Source organism: Trachinotus anak, unplaced genomic scaffold, assembly GCF_046630095.1.
Source record: "Trachinotus anak isolate AG129_WGS33_773 ecotype Australia unplaced genomic scaffold, CSIRO_AGI_Tana_v1 ptg000009l, whole genome shotgun sequence".
NCBI classification, from domain to species: domain Eukaryota; kingdom Metazoa; phylum Chordata; class Actinopteri; order Carangiformes; family Carangidae; genus Trachinotus; species Trachinotus anak.
Window position 1 is genome coordinate 9,865,893 of NW_027273860.1, and position 26,022 is coordinate 9,891,914.

The 26,022-nt window shown below is 39.4% G+C and overlaps 1 protein-coding gene across 2 annotated transcripts; it reads left to right on the plus strand.

Moving 5' to 3' along the window:
* The first annotated feature begins 1,225 nt into the window (after positions 1-1,225).
* Positions 1,226-24,366, plus strand: drd3 (dopamine receptor D3). Of its 2 annotated transcripts, none has more exons than XM_071485174.1 (8): positions 1,226-2,167; positions 4,093-4,425; positions 12,267-12,379; positions 14,206-14,342; positions 16,444-16,637; positions 19,987-20,052; positions 21,311-21,683; positions 23,089-24,366. In XM_071485174.1, exons 2-8 carry the CDS (start codon positions 4,135-4,137, stop codon positions 23,283-23,285), a joined length of 1,371 nt encoding a protein of 456 aa, XP_071341275.1. In that variant the 5' UTR covers positions 1,226-2,167; positions 4,093-4,134; the 3' UTR covers positions 23,286-24,366. The 2 variants fall into 2 exon arrangements, with proteins under 2 accessions (XP_071341275.1, XP_071341273.1); XM_071485172.1 differs by having other exon boundaries at positions 1,227-2,167; positions 21,308-21,683; positions 23,089-24,365.
* Positions 24,367-26,022: the final 1,656 nt, after the last annotated feature.

The following is a 26,022-nucleotide window of genomic DNA, read 5'->3' on the forward strand; positions in this document are numbered from 1 at the left end:
TACAACTTAGACACAGTACATACTTAAAATTTGCTCAGTATCAATGTCCTCAGTGAGATACTACGCAGTTTGATCTCTGGACCAATAGATGGCAGCAAAATTTCAACCAATGCTGAAAATGTTTATTTCCATTTTTCTAATACGCTGTCCTTTATCATTATTGTAGTGATGCTCTTAGGCCTGACCTTCACACTGGTATTATTCTAGAAAGGTATAGAGCCTGTGAGTTACGCCTCTGTGAGCGGCTGTCAAGACCTCGATCTGCACAAGGTTCATGCATCCCTCATTCAGGTGGAAAGCACGTGCTACTTCACCCTGCACCTTTCTATCCCTCTCATCGGGGCTATTTGAAAAATATCAACAGTACAGCAGGTGTGTGTGTATGTGGATGGCTAGACAAATCAATGCTGTGTTTATGGACTCTATGGATGGAGCGGGAGGGTTGTGAAGGCCTACTGGGGGTTTTTACATCAGAGTTGATCTCCTTAGTGAACGTGAACAAGGAGTTTGGACATGCTCATATTCCAAAATCCCTTTATTTATTAATTTTTTGCACATTTACTCCATGTTATAAATCACCAAGTCAGTGAGGCAATAGCCATTACAGAAAAAAAATGTAAACACTTCAAGAAGCTATCATTCATGTGAGAGACTGAGATTGATTCTCTGAATGTTGCATCGTACACATAAATGGAGTGGAAGGGAAATCAGAATTTACCGGTCATTTCTTGAATGAGTGGAGCAGCAGCTTTGGCCTGTAAGTCAAAATTCAGCATGTGTTATGGATGTCACACACCATCGGTTTCGTCACGTTTGAAATGTATGGATTACACCAGCTACAGGATTCACTTCAGCTCTGCACAGCACAGGAGTTATTTGCCAGCGTGCTGTTGTGAAGAAGAAGGATGGGTCAAATTTCCAATGAGTGCCAAGGACGTTTGGTACATTTACGTGAGTTAAAACACAGGTTCATTGTGAAAAATGAGCAGTGCAGGGTTGTCAGCTGCTGTGGTTACATAGAACAGGTCATCAATTCCACATTGAGGGAGGCTTTGTAATAACATCTATATGTCTTTTTGCTGTCTGACATTTGTTAAATATATCCGGAAACATTAGCCATTTGGTCCTCATTTGCTTCTCAACAGACACATTAACTGACACCCCAACTCCCTAATTAAATGCCACAGAAAAGTCTTGAATATCTTGTACAATAAATGTTTTTTTTAAGTTGGAGCTGGTTCACAGAGAAAAAAAAATGTTCCCTTCCTTTGGTCGCCTACATTGGTTTGGTCTCATTTGTTTGTTATATGCTGCAGGAGCTCCTGTGAGGATTATTACTCTTATCTTAAAATGCCATGTAGAAGATAGCAAAACAAAGCACACTGGCTGGGAATGTGAGATATAAGACTCAATCTCCTGGTACTTTTTATCTGCACTGAGGGTTTTTTTTTTTTTAGCATTTCTTCTTTGATAGGTGGATGGAAATGGACCCATAAGATACTGGAGCCACAACAGTGTGTCAGTCTATACATTTTTCCACAGCATAGACCCAGACTGACCTAATTTCCACTCTGTATGTCTTACTGGTCCTGTTTTATGAGGCCAGCATTTGGCTATTTTTATGTAATGTCACTTCCAGCAAAGCATGACCCAGACTGGTTCAGGGTCATACTGAGGAATAGCCTACGGCTCTGGGGTGGGATTTTAACGCAGTTCATGCAGATATGATAACTTTCACCATTAAAAAAAAAAAAAAAAAAGGATGAGTGAAAATAATTGTATCCTGAAACACACGTAATAACCGCTCACCTTCATTTGCCACTGTATAACTTAAAGCGCAAAGGAAGACACCACCTGACGTCGTACGCGTCCCACCGGGTGTAGCTGCAAAATCACACAGTGAAAAGTCCCAACACGCGTGATACCGACCGCCAGAGAGAGCAGAGAGGTTTTGGAAGCAGGGGGGAGGGAAGTGTGTGTAATTCATCCTTTGTGAGCTTCCCACATTCACATTCACTCCTGTGTGCAATGGCACCGAGCGCTCCTCCTGCTCCTCCTGCTCCTCCTCGCAGTGCTGTACGCGATGACCGGACAACTTTTAACTCTGCACGGATGATGCTCTTCCTCGATGGCATCTGATGAATTCTACCCTGGGAAACAGTAAAAGGTATGTAAGTCTGTTTACTTTATTCTAGCTTGGTGGAGGAAAAAAAAAAAAAAAAAACACACACACTTAGGTAACATAAAACGCCCTTTTTAAAATAATGTTTAATTTCGTTTTTACCTCACTGTTTGTGCCTTTGTTTTTTTTTAATTGTTTCATCCTGCATTCTCATATAGCAAAAAACATGTATTAGTTATTATTCCCTTGCTTTACTTGACTATATATGACCTCAATCTGTCTTGAAGCGTGATTGTGAGGCATGATAACGTCCTCCCATCATGGGTTTTAATTGAATTTGTGATCAAGCTTTGACTCGCTCGAATTATGATTCCCTGGCAGCTATAATAGCTCCATTTTCAGGTTTCAAATTAACACGGAAAAAACACTATCAGTTGCTATCAATTTGACTGCATACCCTCCTGTTAATTGATCCACAAGTAAATAGCCTTCTTCTGACAATGTGACCAAGTTGTCTTTAGGTCTTCATGGTAAATACAGTGAAACACTCTCTTCCAATCACTGTACATCATTCAGAATAGCTTCAGAGCACACACACTGTGCCAGAAACTATATGTATGTGTGCATGCAAGTGTGTGTTGTGCATTGGGTCTGCTGATGAGAGTACTTCACGCTGACAGCGAGAGAGCAGTCAGGTGGTGGTTAATATAAGATCAAGGTCCAGTAGACAAAAGAGTGAAGAGGGAAATCAGTTTCCATTAGCACTTGTTCTACAAGTATAAACAAACCTTTCATTTGAGCTCTGTGTAACCTTGTATCACATAACCAGTGTGATCAGATTAAAAATTCATGCATGCATCAAGGTTGTGTGTGTGCATGTTTGTGTTTTTAAGATTTGCATTACTCATGACCTGTCACAACTAATGCTGTGATAAAGTCAGCGCTTCATCCACATTAGGAGACTTCAAGGTGATTTATATCGGTGGCTGGGTTTGCATTGCTTCTTAAGATTCTCTCGCGGACACTAATATGAAACTGGAGCCATTGAAGAACTGAGTGGAATTATAGACCGAGGAAGCCTTTAAAAGCCCCCTGGGTTTGAGCCAGGTCTAAAAATGTCCCTAGTTTCTCAGTGTCTTTCTCCCTATTTCCCTCACAGAAAGAGAGAGGGAAGCTGGATAAGATGGATCAGTATGTTTACCATCTAGACACAGGTGTGAGCATTACCACAGCACTGCTGTCTGGACTCAGCCCAGATAGGGAGGTTTGGGAATAAATGAGAGAAGGATGGAGTGCAAGGAGCAGAGCCCGGGACCAGAGCCAACCAGACCTCTCAGGGTGGCAACATGGAGTTATTACACCGCCCCAATGAGCTAACCTTACTGACACTGCTCAAAGGCATACAGCCAGCCCCTTATTAAAGTTATCATCTCTGCTTTGTTGTTTCTGTCTCTGTTAGTTGTGTTGAAAGCCGTTTACAGGGAGGAGTGGGCCACACTTAGAGGCTGATTGGAACCGTAAATGCAGTACGATGTAAATGAAGTTTGCCGTTAAGAGCATGAATTTGTGCTCAGTCTTTATGGAGTAGGGTATCTCTATAGGAGCCATAGAGCCGTATCTTGAGGAAGCATCAATATGTGCTTCCATTTTTCACTGAGCGGGAAGAATGAAACACTTTTGCCAGTGTATAGCAAACAGCAATGATGTACAAGGAACATTACAGCTGGGATATATTTCAACCGTTTTATTTATCAGTTCATCTGACTACTGTTGCCAGGAGCCAGGAGATAGTTCCCAGTAGGCCTCTGACCTGAAATGATTCTGCCACCATCATTTGGCAGCTAATATGCTGCACTTTCATGTGACTAATAAGAAATGAGAAATGTTATGATATATCTATGAGAATCCAAATAAGAGGAAGTTATGTGATGAATGGGTAAACATCAAACTATGCTCTTTTTCTTTGGCAGGTCTGCCAAACATATCATCTCCCATGTCACTGGGACGTCTCCATGGCGATGTTTAGCAGCGCAGAGCGGCTCTGGAACGAGTCGGACCGCCTCGGAATTGATGAAAGGAATGAGAGCTCGGAGGCGTCAGCGCAGGACGAGGGGGAGCGAAACTACTACGCCATGCTGTATTCTCTGCTCATCCTGGCCATTGTGTTTGGGAACGTGCTGGTGTGTCTGGCTGTGCTGAGGGAACGTTCCCTTCAGACAACCACCAACTACCTAGTGGTTAGCCTGGCCGTGGCCGACCTGCTTGTGGCTTCATTGGTCATGCCCTGGGCTGTCTACCTGGAGGTGAGGAGGTCAGGGTGTCCGTATTTACGAAATTTCAGTCTAGAGGAGCATTGATCTGAAGTGGTTACCAGCCTTTTTTTGTCTGACATACCCCCTCAACCCTATTATAAGCTAAAGTACCCCTTCACTGACACGCTATTTCGACCAATTTTAAAGTGACTGTTACATAAAAGTGGATAGCAGCTGTCAGTGTTTAGACTGGATTGGTCAATTTTATGGAGTGGCAAAGGCTCAACCAAACCATTTATTCATTCATTTTAGCTGTTTCAACCGTTTATCCATTACTTTTTCATTTTTACTTTTTATTTTTATATTACTTTACCCTATTAGCGATTTTAATATACTTTTGAAATTATTTTTAACACCAGCTAACTATTTCAACCATGTATGTCATTTAGTATTATAACTATTTATCTTTTTAGCTCACCAATTGAACTGTTAAGGCCTATCTGTTAGCCTACTTAGATAGTTTTAGCGAATCATTGTTGTGTTAGTAAATTAGTTTTAATACCAGCTAACTAGTTCAACCATTTATCTATTTCTTTAAGCAAATTTACTCTTTTAGCTCACAATTTGAACTGTTTGCTAACTTTCAACTTCAATTTACTTTTAGCTTATTTTTTCATCAGTTTATACATTACTTTTAATTCAAGCTAATATTTTTTCAACCATTATCCATAACTTTTACATTACATAACTATTGTTATTGTTAATTCTAGCTTTTAGCTGATGTTCTGTTTAGATTACGCGAACTATTTTAACTGTTTATCTATTACTTTTAGCTGACTTATATATTCAACCTTTGATCAATTTATCTATTACCTTTGGCTGATCAATCAGTTAGTTTTAGCTTTTTTAACTTCCCTACTCACTAACCAGTCTCCATGCATTTTTTTTGCAAACCATGGCCTTAAGGTATCACAACTGTCTCAGGTTTATGGAGGGTATGTACCATGTCAGCTGGCAGCTTAGTGGTTGTTGTGACAATTAATCTATTAAAGATCAGATCCAATTTGTAATCTTTTATTTTGCCCTTTTTAAATCTTTTTTTTTTTCATATTTATTTATTCTTTTATTTTGAATTAGTTGAGCCACGCCACAATCATTCCACTTACCCTCTGGCAACTGCATAAGTACCCCCTGTGGTACAAGTAGTTGAGAGTCACTGATGGAGAGGTCTGAAGGAAAGACGTGTAAAGAAAGTGGATAGGAAGTATTAGATCTCCAGAGGATGTGGGAGGGATTGAAATACAGGTGTTTGGCAGTGAATGAGGATCTGACACTGGAGAGGAGAAGAGAGGAGAGGACAAAGAACATAAGGTTGGGAGACGAAGTGGATTTTTGAAACAAAAAAAGATGCTAGAGTCAGAGAGATAAAGGATGAGGGTAATTTGGAGCTTATTATACAGTGACAAATGTGTGGGTGATAGAAGGACATTAATGATGATAAAAGGTAGTTTAGATTGTTCTTCACTATTCATGTAGATTATACATAATTGCTGAAGGACATATTGAATATTAGCAAATCATGACTCCATCTGCTGGAGGTAATTAGTTGAATTTATGAGGAAGCAATTACAAACCTGTGAATTTCATTTTCATCAGACCTTAGTAGCAAATTGTATGGAGGTGCATTGCATTGATAAAAGGAAAAAACGGACACCTTATCATGTAAATTATGAGTTACTATCTCATAATCACAAGAAGAGATCTCACAATTATGAGGAAAAGATCTCCTAAGTCTGACCTGCTGGAAGTTGCTCTTCACTCTTGATGGATATAAATTCTTGCATTTGAAATGTATCCAAGCTGGCTAGTGTAAACAAAAAAAACTGTCCACTACCTGCTCAGTATCCTGGATCCTCCATGAGGATCCAGTCAGCCCGAGGCTACAATATCCTCTAAGACAATGTCTGTACAGAAACCTTCTTATGGTATGTTGATTCACACGAATATGAAATATGTATTAACAGTGCCGTCAACAGATTTTCACATAAAATCAAATGTATGCATTATACAAATAATAATCCTAGGGTTGTTGCTGGTTGACCTACTTCATTGATGAAGTGGAAAACAGGAGCGGCAGACCTGAGTACAAAGGACTGTTTAATAGAGACTTACATTACCAGCTCGTGGAATCATAACCACCCTTGTTCAAGGATTGAACAGTGGTGGGGATTTTTAAGAAAACACCTTGCACATACTGGATCAATGTCTCTCAAGATTTTCTGGACCACTTCTCAGGGAACCTCCTTGACAAAAAGTTTACATATCTAGAACTAACTGAGGTAAGTCTTTCTGTTTTTTTGGTTGAATTAAGATACCACTTTGAATTAGTTAAGTAAAGAATGAATTGATAACTTTATAGTTCACTTCACTGGAGTAGACCAGTCATATTTATTCTATTTTACAGTAAAACAATACTATTCATATGCCCATTTGTACACTGCAGTAGTTATTGGATGCCGTAATAATTGCTCCTATCCATACTGTACATATTTCTGACACAGTTCCAGTGTAAATAATGACACAATCTACTTTCCTCCTTTTTGCCAAAATGCATTCAATGCTGTTTGTCTGAAGCTGAAATGAGGAGTCCGCAGTCAGAGCTAAACAAATCCAGGAGTAGCCGTCCTCTAGTTTTATTGCTCTTAATCCAAATTCCCTCTTTATGTTTTCACTGACAGCATTTTGTTGCTGAGCTACTTAGGATAATAAGAAAAGAAGACATTTTGTCGCAAAAAACTGTAACTTTTAAAAGCACAGCTTAATTTTCTCTGTTCAAACATCATATGAGCTTAATCTGAGCTTTAGAAAGCTTTTTGCCCAGAAGGACTGTATGTTGTGCCTTGTTGTTTATTAGAGTTTATTAGAATCTCCTCACAGCCACTATGGAGAGGAAGAATGACTGCATCCAGTAACTCTTTCATGGTACATAGGGGCATAGTTTATTTTAGAAGATGCACGAGGAATTAATGTTAATAGATAACATTTTTTTCCAAAGGAAACTGCAGGAAGTTGCTAATCTGTGGAACTGCCACAGAATTTGCCCCAGCAGGAATGCAGTGTCTCCAAATAGACAACCACTAATGATGTACAGCCTTCCCCACTACACCACAGACCTTAAGACAGTATTTCAACAACAAATACAAGATTGTAGAGAGGAATGTCTGCCAAGAGGCCCACATCCATGTGATGAGACTGGTTTTGACATTTATCTTTTCAGAAAACAATCTTCACCCACCTACTACTACTCCAGAGGAAGCAATTGAACCTTACTTTATTTTACAAGCCTACATCCACACTCAGTCTTAATAGTAAGTACATTGCTGCCACAAGAAGAATATTTTCGTGACGAATAATCAACCAAGAACCTTTTCATAAAATGGGCCAAAAGACCCCCTACTTCAGATTCTGATTGAGTTATTGTTTTATTGTACACTTTCTTTTGTGAATAATCAAATTCCCATAAGATCAGAAAAAGTTTAATTAAAATATAGGCCTACATTCAGATTTTTATGATTCTCCTTTTGAGAGTTTAACGATGCTGTGTGCTTTGTTGTGTTTCAGGCTGTTCCCAGAAAGACAGCGAAGACCTGCATAAAGACAGCTGGACACACTAGCCAGCAATAATATTAAACTGTCCTGAATTGAACTGGAATCCAAAAAGATCGATAGCATCTTAAATGGGTCTAAGTGATTCCCTCCTTGAATTTATGCTTCTGTAATCAACACAATGACAAACTTACCTGTATTATGTCTATTCTGTATTTGTTATCATCATATAGTGAGCTGTGTTGAAAGTCACGAGGCAGTTGTTCAAAGCCTTGATTATTTAAGTGATGTGTTGTGTACTGTATATGTACACTGTGGACTTACAGAATTACAGCTTATAGGCCCCATCATGTCTTTTATTGAACATTTCCACAATACTTGTCAAACACTTGACCTGATTTATAAAAGTGCCAACTGGTACCAGCAGTGCCCAGAGCTTTTTTATATAATACTGAACATTCAAACACTCACAAAAATGTGAAGCAATTACACTAAGCTGCAAATGATGAACATAGTCTCCCATCAGTCATCTGATATTTTATTGAGTGCAGTTCAGTTTAGATTTTAGACAATAATAAATAGGGTGTGTGTACTATTTCATGTAATGTTTTGTTCAACTGTGTTATAGATTAAAAAAATAAAACACTGTTTTGAAGTTTGTGTGTTATTAACTGAATCCATATTGATAACTAATATTGGCACCTTACAAATAATGGTGCATGGCAGACTACAAACAAAGGGATCCTCTGGAGGTTGTTGTTTGGTTTGTTACACTCAGTTAAATGGCTGTCAACTCTATAACTGATAACATACCATACTAGCAATAACAAAGCTTATATGCCATACACATAAATCAAAACCCTTGTTTCATTGTACTGTTTTTTATTGGTTTATTGGAGTTCTTGCTCATCGACATCTGTCTTTTTCCAGTGTTTGGCATTCTGATGTTTTTCTCCTTTAGGGATGCAATGTCATACAACAGCCTAAATATGTCCCTGTGCTCGTGGAGTCGCAAAAATATATATTGTAACCCTTTTGTGGATCCATCACTGCTTTATCGTCTCCCTCAAGTAAAACATGTTTTTCCTCTTGCGTGGTCAAACTGCACTTTGTGTGGGAAAGCAGGCCTCTGTTTCTTTAATCCTCCACCAGTGATTTTGCATTGGACAGCACTCTCTCTAAATTGCTAAAATGTCACACCACATTATGACGGAGCACATGAATGGGTACATTTTGATCTTAGCTGCAATGCGTCTGGCTTCACATCTAGTTTTAGCTCCTCAAGCACCAGTTAGACTTTCATCTTCTGCCACTGACAGCAGCGCATCATATACATCCCCTAACTGGTGTTGGATGGATTTGAGTGAACGTGCCAGGCTTTCCCATCTCATGTCACTAAAATTGACTGTGAGGCCATGCTCACCTACTTTTGGACCTTACTGTATGTGCTTATTTTAACATGCCCCAGCAAGAGGTGGAGGCACAGAAAAAGTTGTAAACCATCTGGAAGTCCACTGTCTGCAGACAACCTGAGGCTGCACTTCTTCTCTGTGCTGTAAGAAAATTTATGATCACAGTCATCTGTTCTGTTCTGCTCACGTCGGGAGTGCAATCTAAAATTATGGAGTGATGTTTAATTCATCTCAGCATTGTGAGAATGTCCTGCTGAATCTGAGATGCTAGCATTGCTATGATTTCATTTTGAGTGTCTTTGCCTAAACGGTGAGCCTGCATTTCTTTTGGCGTTACTCTCCTAATGTGTCCAGCCGTAACGCTATCGAAAAGGCCAATCGTCTCCACCAGTTTGACAGACTGACTTTGTTCGGCTCAAACAATCCATCTGCTCTACCACAAAACACCAGATTTTGGTCAGGTCCTCTCTCGATCAAAATGTCTCCAAGTCCTTGGGTTACTGTTGTTGGTAATTACAACATCATAATTACAAGATCTTAATCACTAAATCAGGATCTCATAATTATGAGACCTTTTCTTTTTTTTTTTTTATGAATTTTATCTCACAGATAGAACCCTCACAGATTATACACTAGTGTAATGGTTTGTCTGCTAATTGTCAATTTTATCCGCTTCCCTCTTCATGTCACTTGCTGTTCCGTAGCTCCATTAACTGTACCCACGCACATGACCCTCAGGCATCCACATTTCAGCAGTAGTTATGGAGAAGTAATGCACTGCGACATTGGAAATGCACTACAGAGGTGTGCGTGTGGAATATCATCCTTGAACATTGGGGAGACCAAGTGTGTTGCTCAACGGCAGGTGTTTGCCTGCATGAAGTCTGAAAATTGTCTGGACGAAGTCCAGTTATGTTTAACAAGCAGCCACCCTGCTGCACAAAGTTTGATTACTGTCAGCAGAAAACGTAATTTCTCACAGTATGCAGAAGATTCAACGGCAGGTCAACCAGAAAAAAAAGCACACTCAGCGAGCAGAAGCTGACAAATTAAAGATGATTATATCCTATAAAAAGTAAATTAAGGTGGCCAGGACCCTCGATGGGATTCAGTCACTTCCATGCAAGCAGTCATGCCATAAGAGCATGTTGTACATTTTTCATTTCAGTATTTAACTCTTCATTTGAGATTCAAAGGGCAGATTTATAATCCCATAAGGAACTGACACTAAACTACAATACTCATTAATTTAGCAAGAATGTAAAGGTCAGTAATATCTTGGATAAGGCTGCAAAAACATATTAGTTCAGAGTCAGAGGCAAAGACTTTGAACTCCTTAGACTGGCACTGCGAGCTCCATCATCCCACGAGCTCTAATCTAAAAGACGGGGGATTAGTTTGTTGTGACCAGAGGGTTGCTGGTTTGCTTCTGCAGACGTGTCTTGGCAGGAAAAGTGACTGAGTATCACTCTTCCTGCCCTCAGCAGGTACTTATCATGTGCCCCTGAGCAAGCCACCTTATCACTTGATGGTACAGTTGATCTATGACTTGCACTTGAAGGAAGTGGTTGTATTGGCAGCAGTGACTGAGCGTTCACTTTGCACAATCCATCCTAAATGCTGTTGCTCAGCATCAGTAAATGTATGAGCTGACTACAGAAACAGCTCCATTTGTAGCGTAGAAGTCACTCCACTTTCAAGACAAGATTTTATCAGCGGTGTTTTATTTCATAGAACGCAATGAACTCTGGCAGAAAACATGAAATTAGATAATAAATATTAACGCATACACTTCAGTGCTCCAACTTTTGTCAAGACAAATGTCTTAACCTTTACAAGTCTCTTTGAATAAGAGTTTATTTTTTCACCTTGTAATATCTGCAACTGTTTTACCATTTTTTTAAATTTTGTAAACATGTTTCATTGTCATTTTAGACTCATCACAAAACAGTACAGCAAAATGCTCATATAATCTGGTTGTGTTTAGCCCACGTTAGGAAGTGAGAATTAGCAGTGAGTGTTTCCACATTAGTATGTACAGGACAACAAATGTACTTGTGTATTTGTTTGTCTCTGTGAATGTGGGACATCTCTGGGACATCTTTATACAAGAGAGCGACTGCTATTTACATCTTTGTACGTGCGTGTGTGCCTGTGCGTATTCCCATGTGTGCCTGCTGTCTCTCTGAGCAGGTAGGCGTATATTGCCATCCCAGATTTAAGAGACTCAGTAGTCAGGCAGTGGAGCTTGGATCCCATTTATCTTTGTCAGACAGTTATTACCAGGCATTATGCAGCCTAAGTGAAAGTCTGTCGGTGTGAGCAGGCCTCTGCTGGAGGGGATGGAGGTGAAGATGTGGGGTGTTGTTGGTTTAGCTGGGGGTTAATGTCCTTTCTAAGAAATTAAAATTCCCTTGAGGATAATTAGACCCTGTGTTGGACATGGTCACTCAGTTCTACTTTCTGTTTACATGCTTACAACATTGTGTATGTCATCCATCATGGTGCCATCTTTACAGGTTACACTTGACCACTTCAGAGTACCTTTCAGCTTGTGTTATATGAGGACAAGCTCTGTCTGCTGACATAAACATATTTGCTAATTCATGCATAATTAATATCACTATTAGAATAAATGCTTATGTTCAATATATGAGGGTGAATATGGGAGCACATTTTGCAACTCTGCCTTTTTTTTTTTTTTCATGTAATGTCAGCCAAATATGTGCACATTTTTTTCCTACTTCTTTGCCTTTCCATCACATGTAGGAGTGTGTGCATTCATGTGTGCGCTCAATAGGTGCTTCACACTTCACGTTGAAGAAGGGAAAGAGAAACGTGTGTGTTGTTAATCTGCCTGTCTGTCCTGTGCAGGTGGTTGGCGGTGCCTGGCTTTTCAGCCGGCTCTACTGTAACATCTTTGTCACGCTGGATGTGATGATGTGCACCGCCAGTATCCTCAACCTGTGTGCTATCAGCATTGACAGGTGAGTGTGTGTGTGTGTGTGCTCCTTGCTGCCATTATCGTGTATGACAACAGATGTTGCCATGACATCCATCCATGTGGGATTTCCATGTTCCCAGGTATGCTTCTTTTCTTCGCCTAAGCTTATAGATATTTCAAAACTTCATGGAAAATCCCAGTGTTGACAATGTGACAGTGAGGACGACACAGTAATGAGGAGTTTCCGTGTACACTGTATGATAGAGGTTTGTTGTTTTATGTTTAGACTTGTGTGTGTTTACTACTAATCAATTCAAACCTTTACTGTATGTGTGCATCTAGTATTTACATTATTTATTTCCTGAGTTTTCTTCTTGTGTCACAGTAAATATTTAATAGCTCTCTAGGGTCTTTGAACTTACAACCCGCGGGCATCAAGAGTTCAACTCCACAGAATGAATAGTACATAAGAACTGGATGTGTCAGAGCGACATTATTCTCATACCCAGATTTTCCTTATTTCTCTCCATCTGACGGTTTTATACTGTTCGGTCGTTTGAGAAAAAACTATAAAGCTTGCCTTTTTCAGAACCTTTCAAACTTCTATAGTGGATCTACCTAGGTATATGTTATTTTAAATACATGACAGTTAACTCAGCAGTGTCTTTTTTGACCTTGAGGCAACATGTTTTTATGAGACTGATTAGCTGATAGGCTCTTCATGAACACTTGCAGCTTATTTTGTATATTTAATTGCATTTGCTTACATACCTGCTGGTATGTATGTTTGTCCTGCAGCATTTTTCTGTACAATACATAATTTGCGTCTTTGGAGCCCCTGTGCTCTTTGATTGATTATTATACCAGTCAATAACAACACTGCCACAGTATCACACGCTTTGTGTGGTGTTAAATTGATGCAAAGCACCAGAGCGTTCTGTGTCATTGATAGTGTACAACACACCCACATTACCTTTGTGACAGCACTGTGTATTTATAAGTTTATAGCAAATGGTGCTGTGATGGCAACAAAGATTTGTCACCTATTTAAAGGAGGCGTTAAACGGGAGGCTGCATAAATACGCTAGAAAGGAAGTTGTTGCATCAAACTTCAAGGTGAAGTGTCTTTATTAAAGTATTCAGAGCGTCAGTCATGTTTTAAGAGGTGACTGGGAGCCTTCTTTTCATCCTTTGCCAAAACTGTAACTTAAAGCGGCACTTGATCAGTAAACCGTGTGCAGTACATAATTTTTTTACCACTCTACTTTTTTCTACTTCTTCATCTCAGTTTTTATTTAACCAGCCAGCAATATGGCAGGAGGGTAAAGACAGAGTAAAGCAGCGAGGGAAGAGTATTTTTAGTGAGTGTCTGTGTCTGTTTGGCTCCGGGTATCACCCTGCGTTTTGCCCAGAGAACAACCAGAGTAATTAGTCTGATGAGGATAAACAGTGGTGGCAGTTATCTGGCTCTAAACAACATAACATCACATCATTTTTGGGTCGGGGTCCAGCACAATTGCTGCTTCTTCTGAGCCAATGCTGAACCTAGTTTTCTCTGGCTCATTATACGCCCTTGGTATATAATGTACTGATTAACTCTAAAATCAAAGCTCCACTATTTAGGCTTATTGCTGAATACCCAAATTCTTTCTAACTAGAGATGCCTGGTTTGCTGCTACATTGTTGGTCTTTATTACATTGTTGGTATTTATCTGCTTTCTCTCAGCAGTGCATTTCTTGGCATCCCAAAAGCCCAATTCCCTCTAATTATTCCCTTTTGTTGTATTATATCAGCACTTTTCTAATAATTTAAATGTCACCACCTATCCTTTGTGCCGGACAGACTTGAATCTGTGTGTGTGTCGGCAGATACACAGCAGTAGTGATGCCCGTCTTATACAACACCACCCATCGCTCCAGGAAGAGAGTTTTTGTGATGATTGCCACCGTGTGGGTCCTGGCCTTCGCTGTCTCCTGTCCCCTGCTGTTCGGCTTCAACACCACAGGTCAGCTCAACAGTATTTGGACTTCATCTTCCCGTCCAGATTTATTTAAGTGAGGTCACGCAAGCTGAAAGTAGAATGCAAGGCAAGACGGCACCGTGTTATTCTGAAATTCAGGGTTAAAATTCGGTCTACTTGTCATTTAGGGTCAGCAATGGGACATGAAATACGACCTAAAATGGGATTTAAAGGTGCACTCCACCAATTTAGTAAGTCATAGTCAATTTATTTGACATGAGCAGTATTACCCAGCCTGAAAAAAATGTATAATATTCTGTGGAGCCCTCTTGAGGTTTAGTCTGAGAGAGTATGAGAAAATAACCACTGATGATTATATTGGGGTTATTTCAGCTTAGGTCTGAGAATTCAAATTTTAAACAGTGCGTGTTAAAAACTGGCTACCCTGTGTTTAAAAGATTTGATTTAAGCAGTCACACTAATACCACATTCGCATAATACTATCCAGGCCTTATTAAGAGCAGCCGAGCAGGAGGAACTTTTCATGTCAGCCTCTGAGTTATAATTTGATCAAATCAACTTCTTGCTCCTGGTATTTGTCAACAACTCCTTGGAAACATGGCTGCAAAGCCATCATCTCTGGCAGTTGCACCCAAATAAGATCAATATTAACACTAATACAATCAATTCAGCTAATTTAAAAAGGAGCAGTTCACATGTGGGTTCACTTGATAACAAAATGTTGCGATTAAGTAAAATAAAAAAAGGCTGGAATAATGGCAGGTTTTCTGGTTTCTTTCAGACTGCAGCCTAATAAATGTCATTACCGTCCATTGCAAGCCCCCAAACTTTATTACAATACAATAATAAATCGATGGAATCCCCAAACAAGGAAACAAATACTGTTGTGGTATATTATTTTATGATGTTCCGTCAAAGTTTTCTTATGTTAAAGTGCTTCTCAGTTTGTGATTCAGAAATGTAGAAATATTGTATGTAAAGGTGGAAGCAGTAGTAGTGATAGCAGCAGTGTCACAAGAAAGGGAGATATCTTTTCAGGTAAGGGAAAAATGTCTTCCTCTTTGTAATTTTTAAATATTTCATGCTTTGAATTCAGATTAAATAATGTTGCTGTGGGTGGAGAAATGGTGTCATTTTATGAGGGATGTTTCAGGGATTATTCATGCTCTGCATATCTGAAATTTTGCTGTGCTGGCTCATTTTCTGTATTTGATCATTGGGACGTGGGAACAAGAATAATCCACAACTAGACAGAGAAATGTAAGAGATATTACCTGCAGCTATTTTAATTTCAGTAGCCAGCAGCCCAGATGCATGGCTGCTTGCACACAATTAAGAGCATTAGTCAGACACAATGTAAAGCTATTTAGAGAGATACAGGCATTCGGCTTAGTCCACTTACAATCACTGGAAAACAGTGGCTGGTGATTACAGAAATCTCACTGTTTTGTCAGTATGCAACCACGCGTTAGCATCCAAAGGAGGGATCAATGGGGTCATATGAGGTCCAGATTTTTTTTAATCTTACTTTAAAAATAATGCACTGGAAGAGAGCTGCTTGACAATACAAATGCTGTATAGCTGCCCAGCAAAATGGACAAATAATATGAATGTAAAAACTGAAGGTGGTTTGGAAAGTGACTATGATATATCTGTCTGTCCTTGTTCCCATCTCTTTGTGTATTGAGGTATGTGATATTGATCCAGGGGAGCATCCAGAGGGAGGCAAATCACTTCAGCCTGGTCATGCCACTCACATGTAGTATAGCTGCGGTCAGAGCCTGTGTCACATTGATTTACAGCACTATGAGCTCACCTGATAGATATTTAACTCGGGCATTTTGATTGAAGAATTGGTCTATACGCTGTTATTATTGTGTCAAATGGCCTTCTATCCTGGATGTAAGGTGCAATTATTGTAAAATCAATCATACCTCCATCTCACAGTCATGGCTGTTAGTGTACGTGTGCAGTACTGTACAGATCAGGACGTACACAGAATGTGAAAGAGAACTAGGCATCAATGTCATTTTCAAGATAGAGAGCATGCTCCAGGGTCAGAGGTTGGCTGTAAATTACACCTCATTTTGTGTTTTGCATAATGATATTTTTGCTTTTATCTCAGATGACCCCATGGTGTGCTCCATCTCCAACCCCGACTTTGTGATCTACTCCTCAGTGGTGTCCTTCTACCTGCCTTTTATTGTCACTCTGCTGGTCTACATCCGCATCTACATCTTCCTCAGGATGAGGCGGAAGAGGATCACTTTCAGCCAGGCCAGCGGAAAGATCCAGCCAGGCTCAACCCCGCCATCTGTGGTGAGAGTATTATTTTAATTCTATTTCCTTCTAATTTTATTTATTATGACGGTAGTTAATCTTGACTCATTACTAATGACCTATTAACATTTATAAACTCTAACTTTATGGTTTATTATCATTGTGGGAAACATGCTCCAAATACAAAAACACTACAATTACCAAAGCACATAGAAGAATGACAGCACTGACATTATAGGAAACCCAGAAAAGCAACAAATGCAACGAATAACACACACAAGAAGAAACGCTACACCAGAAGTGCTGTTCGCAGTTTGGCTCCTAGTATGACCGCCCCATCAGTGTCTGACATTATCCCGGGGAGAACATTCGTATCTCAGCAAGCACTTTGGTTATTTTGCCAAGTGGCTCTGACAACTTCAGCATTTTGAAATATGTTACAATTCCTTTTGGAAGATAAAATTTGGTTGCAGAGTTGTCTGAGGGTAAAGCTGAAAATAGAATAAATACATTTTTGATCAGTTTAACTACAGCGCTGCCTCTGTGGACTTTGGGGTTCTCATATGCACAGATGCTGTACAGTATATCACCACATTTCCATAAATTAAATGTATATAAATGAAAATGAACAAAGGCAGTGTGGTCTATGTTAACTTTCACTTTATTTTGTAATATATATGATTGATGTATGTACAAATGTATCTGTTACTACACTTATTGTCAATAAGATAAAATGTTTAGATCTGCAAGTTGCTGCTCATCCAAATCAAGCTCATCACTCCTCTAGTCTCACAGAGCAATTTTTGTTGCATGTGTTTTCCTTATTTGTATGTGTTTGGTATTTGTTGCATTTCTGGATTTGTGGCATGTTTCCTTAAATGTTTGTGCTTTCACTCTTTTAAGTGCTTTCTCCTTAGGGGCCCCTGAGTTTATTAGACAGTGGCACATGAATTATTACAATGGAGAGTGGTATGCAAACTGAAAAAAAATACCATTATCCACCATTATAAACCCCTTAGATCTCATTGCAGTTAAAACTTGATCAAGCTTTTTTATTTTTTAGCTCCTAAACTGCTTTGTAGACAAAGAGTTTCACTTGACAGCAGTTTTATATTTCTCATACAGTCTCTCTCCCTCATTCACATTCACCTACATCATGCACACTTGTAATGACTTGCAAATTACAATTCACCTTTATATTGGACCTTCTCTGTTAGACGCACACTGTGCACATACCAAAACCTCCCCTAATGCGTCACAACCAGTTCCATCACAGAAGAAAAATGATGCGTAATCACAGTGATAGACAGGCAGACTGCTGTCAGAAACACTGGATAAAAGCTGTTTTTTCTCATATGCATGAATTTCAATAAGTCAGTTGCAGGTACAAGTTTCAGAAGAGATGTCAAAATAATCTCAGGAATGCTACTGTGCTTTAACAGGAGAGAAAAAGCCATGTGATTTTGAGTGAGGCTACTCTATGAATGTGGGCTGAGTGCAAAAGGCTTTTCAGATGACCACGGGTCAGAGATAAAATGTAAATGTACAACTCGCTTTATAAGTAGCTGACACAGCTGTCAGTGCAAAAACTGAAGCTGTTCTTAATTAAAGTGGCTTGTCAGGTTAAAAATAGTACATTTTATCAGTGTGTCCTGTGGCAACCTCTGTCTTTGAGCCAATTTATACAACCCTATATTAGTTTTTTAGAAAGAAAATTCAGGAAGAAAATAAACTAAATTATAGATAATTATAAATAATGTTCTTAAATAAAAACAAACTTAAGTGGGAGAGACAGGGGGATAAACGAGGCAGAGAAAATATATGACATTTGTATGTTTCTACTTAGTCTACAGCCAAGCTAGCAGTTCTGGCAGTGTATTGACGCACCATAGTGCTGCTAAATGTCAATGTCAGCATGCTAATACGATCACAGTGCTCACAATGCTAACAGCCTGATGTCTAGCACAGATAATGTTAAAGTAGTCTACTATTCATAATAAGTTTGACATCAAAAGCATGTATATAGTGAGTTCCAACTGCAGTATGTGGAGTATAGCTGTGATCTTACTGGATATACTCAACTGCCCCATAATGTGTCTCTTCAGAGGTACAGTAAACATTGAATTTGGGTCCAGAGCTCCTAAACTTCATGACAGTCGAATGGACCACATGCTCATTGACTATGCTGTTGACAGAACATGCAGTTACTGACAGAGCATCACAGCATGTTAACATTTGCGCTAAACACAAAGTACAGCTATGGCTAAAACATGGCTGTAGCGTGGCTAAAAACAAGTTAAATTAAAGATAAGGTGTAAAATTAAGACAGCCAAAGAAAACAAATTATTTTTAAGATGCCTTCTAGCTAGATATAAATAGACTGTTAAGTATTTTATATTTATTTTGAGAACCAAGTCCCTAAGTTATGTTTTAGTCCTCAAAAAGCGATCATCAAATTTTTTATTTTTTTTTTTTTACTATCAGTGATCAGGGTGACACTGTTCTTTAAATGGTGGATATCTCATTACAGTGCAAATCAGATTTTTTTTTTTTTTTTTTCTAAACCAGCTGTCAGTTCTTTGATCACATCCATCACTCTAATAATTGTCCCAGTTGATTCTATCATACAAATGATGGCTTTATCTAGATAACCACAGGCAAGGAGACATCAAGTCATGTTCTGTGCATCTGTTCCTACCCTATTTTTAAAATATGGTGTATAAAAAGACACATATAGATAATTCAATCCAGTAACTTGACCAGCTTTGGCACATCCAGGAGTTTCCTGTGTAATGTTGTTGGATTCATTCCACTTTTTTGCCCATCATCGCACACAAATTCAGTCCTCTATTTTAGCAGCAGGTTACAGATAATTGGTTGTGGTTGAGTCTCAGTTTGGGATCTCATCCATGAATGGAGACACCCATTGTACGATCCAAGTCCTGGAGGAGTTCTGGCTGAGAGAGTTATAATAGAAGAGTGTTTTGAAATAACATAATAGGAATATGACTCAGTCAACTAAAGGAACACTTGATATGAGGAAGACATAGTTCTGTGTGTTTCAAAGGCGATTGTCTTTATTTTCATGTTGTGTTTTAATTGAGCTGCATAGTGTTTGACTCAGGAGTGAGAGTAATTGGAAACATAACAGACATGAATCCTTATTCACTTGATTTATTTTGTCTGTCAGTGAGATTTGTTTGAATCTTAATAAAAACTTCCCCTGAGATGAATGGAGATGAAGCAATGAGTTTCCAAGTGAATGGTACAAAGATTAGCTACCTGTAGACTGATACGCTTAGGGTGTGAGGATAAATAGGGTTGAGGTTTTCTCTAGAAAATAATCTAGAAAATAATTTCTATCTTGAACTGCCTTCTGATTCCCTAGGAGACCTGTCTACAAGAGGAGACTCCCAAGGCGAAACAAGACCTTTCACCTATAAGGATTAATGTGGTAGGTATTATTTTTAATTAGAGATCTGACAAAACCATAAGATTCTTGAATTGATTTTTTGTTGAATGCACTGCAGCCTAATTCTTGCCCAACTCTCATACTGAGTGTGTTGGCGTATTGTGACATGCTGGGGAGAAAAGCAGTTCTGCTTTTAGCATTTCACGTGGGTCTGTCTGTGTTTATGTTCATGCACACATGAGTTCCTCATTATGCTGTGTGGTCGCAGCCCAGTGGTCTGAGAGGAAACCAAAAATCGTGATTGTGAATCGTGGCTTGTTGCCTGGTGTCACCTGGTCATTCGTCAGCTAAGCAAAGCCTGATGCAGTGCAGCACCTGCGTAATCCCGACTGTTCAAAGGCAGAGGGAATAACAATATAATTTTCCCCAGAGGAAAACATGTGATGAGATTTGTGTGTGAGTAAGAGAAGATTATGAAAATGAGAATTCATGTTTGTGACCGTACTGGAAACACACATTGCACAATCCTTACAATTAGTTTCATGACTCTTCTTACTACCCAGAAGGGAAAAGGCTCACTGGAGCTGCAACTGCAGAATTTGTTTAGAAAAGTGTAGAAAGTATTTGTTGGTGCATGAGATCAGTGAACAGCCAATAGAAAATGAAATAGTCACATTTTTGGATGTGTGCTGAGCACTAACTGCAGGTGTGATTTAAAAACTTGGATGGAGGCACTTTCAGTCTGAATTGCACTTCTGAGATGTATTGGCCTTATCTTCCAAGTCATTACCTACCACGTAGGGCAGTACCACTCAGCTGCCCACATGAGGTTAAAGCAGAAGAAAATTAACGTAATATTTCAATAGATATTACTTTTTAAGACAGTAAGGAAGGTACAGCAATGTACCGTGAACACCTATATTCAAACTTTAAAGCTGTAGTAATTGCTTTGTTGATCTTCACCAACTCCAGAGGAAAAGTTTTAGCTATTTAGCAGCTAATTGGTCCGGTCTGTCATTTCCTGGTAACAGGTTTATCAGAGCTTTTTTCACTTATTCGTGCTGTCTGTTGCATCTGGAAATGAGGTTGATGAGAGCAATGAGATGAACCAGACATTAAAAGATGCTGAAGCACTCTGTAGAGTCACTACTTTAACATCAGAAATTGGTCATTACTTATTGTTTATATCCAAAAATATTGATAAGTGCAGCTTTAATGAAATAACATTACAATAAAAGTCATGTTATTGTAAATGTATGTGAAGGTCCTGATAATCATGTATCATGTCTCCTGACAGCAGAGCGTAGAGCCCTCAGATCACTCCAAGCCCAACCTGCTCTCACGATGCCTGTGGCGCAAACGCCCAAAGACAGGACCGGTGGAGAACTCGATGCTGCCCCCAGTGGACACACAGAACTACTGTAGCATCAGCCACGCCTCCTGCGGCCGCACAGAGCTGGATCTGGAGCAGGAGCGAGGGCAGGAGGAGGTGGAGGAGAACAACCAGAAGGAACGACCTCCTATCAGGATGAGCTGCGAGGTGAAGGATCTGTCCAATGGACGAACACACACGTCTCTGCGGCCGATCCCTCACTCTCATACCACCAATCAACGATTCAGGAGCATGCACGCACGGGAGAAAAAGGCCACTCAGATGCTGGCCATTGTGCTCGGTGAGTAGGGACTGTATCAAGTTAGATAACCCGAGAAAATTAAATTGTAAATGTCACAGTAACACATACGGGCAATTTCATAGATGTAATATATGACAGAGTTGCTTATACCTATTCAACTCACCTCATAATTTTTATGATGGACTTTCATGCCATATTTACCCAGTCGCCTGTGCTGCTTTCCTGACCGTGTAGGTATGTGTATTTGTTGCATATTTTGCAGAACCACAATAAAATCAAGGTGAAATGTCAAAAGTCTGGCTGGCTTCAGGTTCACAGTGTGTGCTCAGACACACGCTGTAGCTCCTGACACAGCTTCCACATGCTCCAATTATCAGCCAGGTTGCTATACGCCTGGTCTAGTTAGCTCTGGTGCAGCATAGATCGGAGTGAAAAAAAAATTAATCAGAGGTGTCTGATTACATTACACTGGTGTCAGTGAAAACAGTGGTGCACATACAGAGGATGATCTCAGTCCAGCCCACTTGCCAGCTGCTTTTTAGCCAGCTCACCTCTGTTTTCCTGTGATGTGGAAAAAAAGTCCTTGAATTTAAAAGTTGCAGCATTTATAGTTGCTTGTAATAATAATGAATTATATCATGTTGGCTTCTGCTGGGTATATTAAGCGACCTATTTGCATATGAATACCACACAAAGTATATTGTAATGGTGAATCAAAGCTGTTTTAATTGACCCTTTGCTATACCTGTAAAGCTTTTCTTTAAGTATGAACGATAATTTACTAGAAACTGATTATAAATCTTGAAACAGAAGCTTTTCAATTGTCCACATAAGTAAACAAAAGCAGGCTTCTCCTTTCTAGTAAGTTGGCTAGATTTTAGATTTATCAGCAGTTATTATTAGATTTTATCAGCAGTAGTTAGCTAGTGCTAGCTGATTAGTTAATACTAACTCTCACACTCAGCTAGGGTTGCCACCTATTATGCGAAGTGAAAGAGAGACAGGAAAGTCAGGCAGAGAGAGGGGATGACATGCAGATAGTGAAAGCAGAAGGTTTTATTTATTTCTTCCTTTTTTTTCCTAAAAAAAGACGCCACTATCCAAACTCTCACATATTATTGCTACTACTGGCCTATATACACAGTTTCAAACCTTGCGGGAAATCTAAAGCTTGACAGACCTGCCGTGCCTGTTAACTGCTAAGCTGTGATTGAACAATTGCAGTGATTAACATGAATTCTCTTTTTTTCCCCTCCTTTTCTTTTCACCGTCCTCTTAAAACTGTTCAACTATTCCTCCCTCTCAAACTTGCATTATAAACACATGTTTTCTCCTTCCTGCTTTCTTTGTTTCTACCTCTACTTTGTCCAACACTCTGTTCCATTTGCACCCTCGATTCCCTGCCGTCCTTTTTCCATACCTCTCTGTTCTCTGACTGCTCCAGGGGTGTTTCTCATCTGCTGGCTGCCTTTCTTTGTGACTCACATTCTGAACACCCACTGCAGGACATGCTACGTGCCTCCTGCACTTTACAGTGCTTTCACCTGGCTGGGCTATGTCAACAGTGCCCTCAATCCTATTATCTACACCACCTTCAACATCGAGTTCAGGCGGGCCTTCATCAAGATCCTCAGCTGCTGAGGAAGGAGGCGCGCCAGGAAATTAAAATGGAAATAAGGCTGAGGGCTCACACTACAACTCAGGCGTGGCGCATTTAGTAAACAGCGACCACAGATGTATACTGGTCATGGTCAAGGGAAGCAAATCTGTTTTGTGTCCCACAGCAGTTATACAGTAGCAGCAAGGAGAAGCATGGAAATGAACCGACACAGTGTCGTGCAATAAATGCAAATAAGGATTTTTACTTTTCCGACAACAAAGATTCAAACCTTTGTTTGTCAACAGGGCTGGGACTTCATTTAAACAGTATTACTCATTAAAAAAGACTTACATTTTCACGTGCATACAGTCTTGATAGCACAAAGTGTTGGACTTTCTTGTGGATATGTCTTGTACAGTATGTGTACTGATCATTGGCACACTTCCTCAGTTCAGGACTCTTCGATCGATTTAAGTTTGGAAACCACAATCAAGCTTTAAGGCTGATGAATTGATCTCAAACCTGAAGGTCACCATGTCCTAAGGCCACCGCACTGTGTGGATTAACTGATGTTACTCACCTCTTCCACTCACCCCCTCCTTCATCATCATCACCATCAGTTATTCACTTGTGCATGCACAAATCAAAATTCAAGGTTATTCACTTGAATTGTGCTAGAAGGATCGTATTGGTCCCTGCCAAGAGTCACATCATTTTGATTGTCCTATATATTGATGTGGAGGCATTGTGTGCCATGTGGATTAATTAGAATTTAAAAAGAAATGTGAGATTTTGATGTAACGCACATTGGAAACATTCTCAGTGTTTTTTTTTCAAACTGACTGTCTGTTTAATGGCAAACTTCCCTGTGATTTAGAGCTGCCTGCTGGCTCTTCTAATGCGCCGATGGAAGCAGGAGTTTTGTGATCTTAACAAATCAAGCAGGATTGTAAACCATGTAGTGGGCAGGTATGTCATGGAGAGAGCATTTACTGCACTGTGTTGTAAATAATAATAAAAAAAAAAAAAGATGAAATGTTTTCCAGCCTTGCAATCATCTATACAGTATAAACACAAAATACACAGCTTGTGTATGTATGTGTACATCTTAATGTTGTTTGTGATCAACGACACCATCAGAAGTGTTATTGGATTTTTTGAGAGGAACACAAGAGGATCCAAGCTGAGTGAACAGGATATTGGGGGATTTAGGGAGAAAGAGAAGCAACAGTGACACAGAAGGAGGATCAATGTGAAGACAATAACAGAATGAAATAATAGATTTCGGAAAAGCTGAGTAGGAAGGAGTAAAGCCAAATAGGAAAAAATGAAATAAAAGAACAAAGATTTTAAAAAATGACTGTAAGAGGGGAAAAAAAAAAGGTAGAGGGATCCTGGATGGCTGTGGAAGAGGCGGGAAGGAAAGGGAGGGTTGGTCTTTCTCAGCCTACATCTCAAGCTCTTATTTTCTCTAAGAGGCATAAACACCTGCTCCCCTGACACGTTGTGCCATTGCGTAGACTCAGCCTCGTTCCACTGAGACTACTCATGACGATGACGCACCAGGTGTGTGTGTATATATGTGTGTGTGTGTGTGTGTGTGTGTGTGTGTGTGGTTGCCTTTATTTATGGATGCACATTGTGATGTGAGAGGAATCTCCAGTGCATGATCATCATAAGGAAAATGTCAATAAACCATAGAATGAGTTTATATTTTCCTTCCGCCCTCATGCAACTGAAATCAATATTTAATACAATGCAGAGACTTAGACAAATGAATATTTACACGGGTGTAATCAGGTTATAAACCAAAATGAAGTTCAGATTCCATGGTGATAGGGTGAGATGTTTGTTTTCCTCTGTTCTTAAATTGAATTTGAATACGAATTAATTTAATTAAAGCTGTAGTTTAGGGTGTAAATACTGCACAGCTGAGCACATGTGCCTCTAGATTACATTCAGTCATTCAGATACAATAATAAAAACCACTCATTCACCTCTTACTGTAAATTAACTGCATACAAAACAAGTGCGCCAAAGCCCTGGAGCCATTCTGTGAACCCTCAGAGGCTGCAGCATTCAATCCATCCACCATCATGAAGCAGATTGATGGATCAAACATACTAATGAAAATGCTGTTCAACTTTGCAAGCAGTGAGGTTCAAAATGTTTCTCTGCCAGAGGAAATGTTAAAGGGTCATTAAAAACAAAAAGAGTGTATCCCCTTGGGAGCATGCATGTGCTCATCCAATTTCATGGCTATCTGTTTTTACATTAAAAGACGTCTTGTGTGCTAACTTTACAATTTGTCCAGAGGGCAATGCAAGCTCAATGAGAGCTCGTTGAGAGTCTAAAACTGTGTGGAAGAGGTTTATCCTGACAGTGTAGTGAGAATATGTCAACCAGTTTCCAAAACAAGTTGATTTGTTTCAAGAATTTTCAAGAGATGAGACTGAATGTGACAGAAAAAAAACACTTGTTTCTATGAAATAAAAGAACATTGACACTTTATTTTATGGGTCCATAATTTGTGTAATTTGCTTTTAATTCCAAGCAGTTTACTGGTAGGAGTTAATTTTTTGAGGGAAAGCTGGTACACTCAATCTCAAGTACACTTCTGATTAATTCCAATTAATTGCTTTCATAACCTAGAGAGTCAGTCCATAGCAGATAAGCTGAACATGCCAAAGTGTGCAGTTCACCCACAGGCAAGCATACATTTCAACATATGGAGAGTGAAGTTTATGATAATGAATTAATAATGAATTAATGTGGATC

Bases quoted from the DNA above. Each gene is read 5' to 3' on its own strand.
- drd3 (XM_071485172.1), top strand. From the start codon at position 4,135: ATGGCGATGTTTAGCAGCGCAGAGCGGCTCTGGAACGAGTCGGACCGC. The intron at 12,380-14,205 runs GTGAGTGTGTGT...GTGTGTCGGCAG, and splicing joins TGTGCTATCAGCATTGACAG to ATACACAGCAGTAGTGATGC. The intron at 21,684-23,088 runs GTGAGTAGGGAC...TGACTGCTCCAG, and splicing joins GATGCTGGCCATTGTGCTCG to GGGTGTTTCTCATCTGCTGG.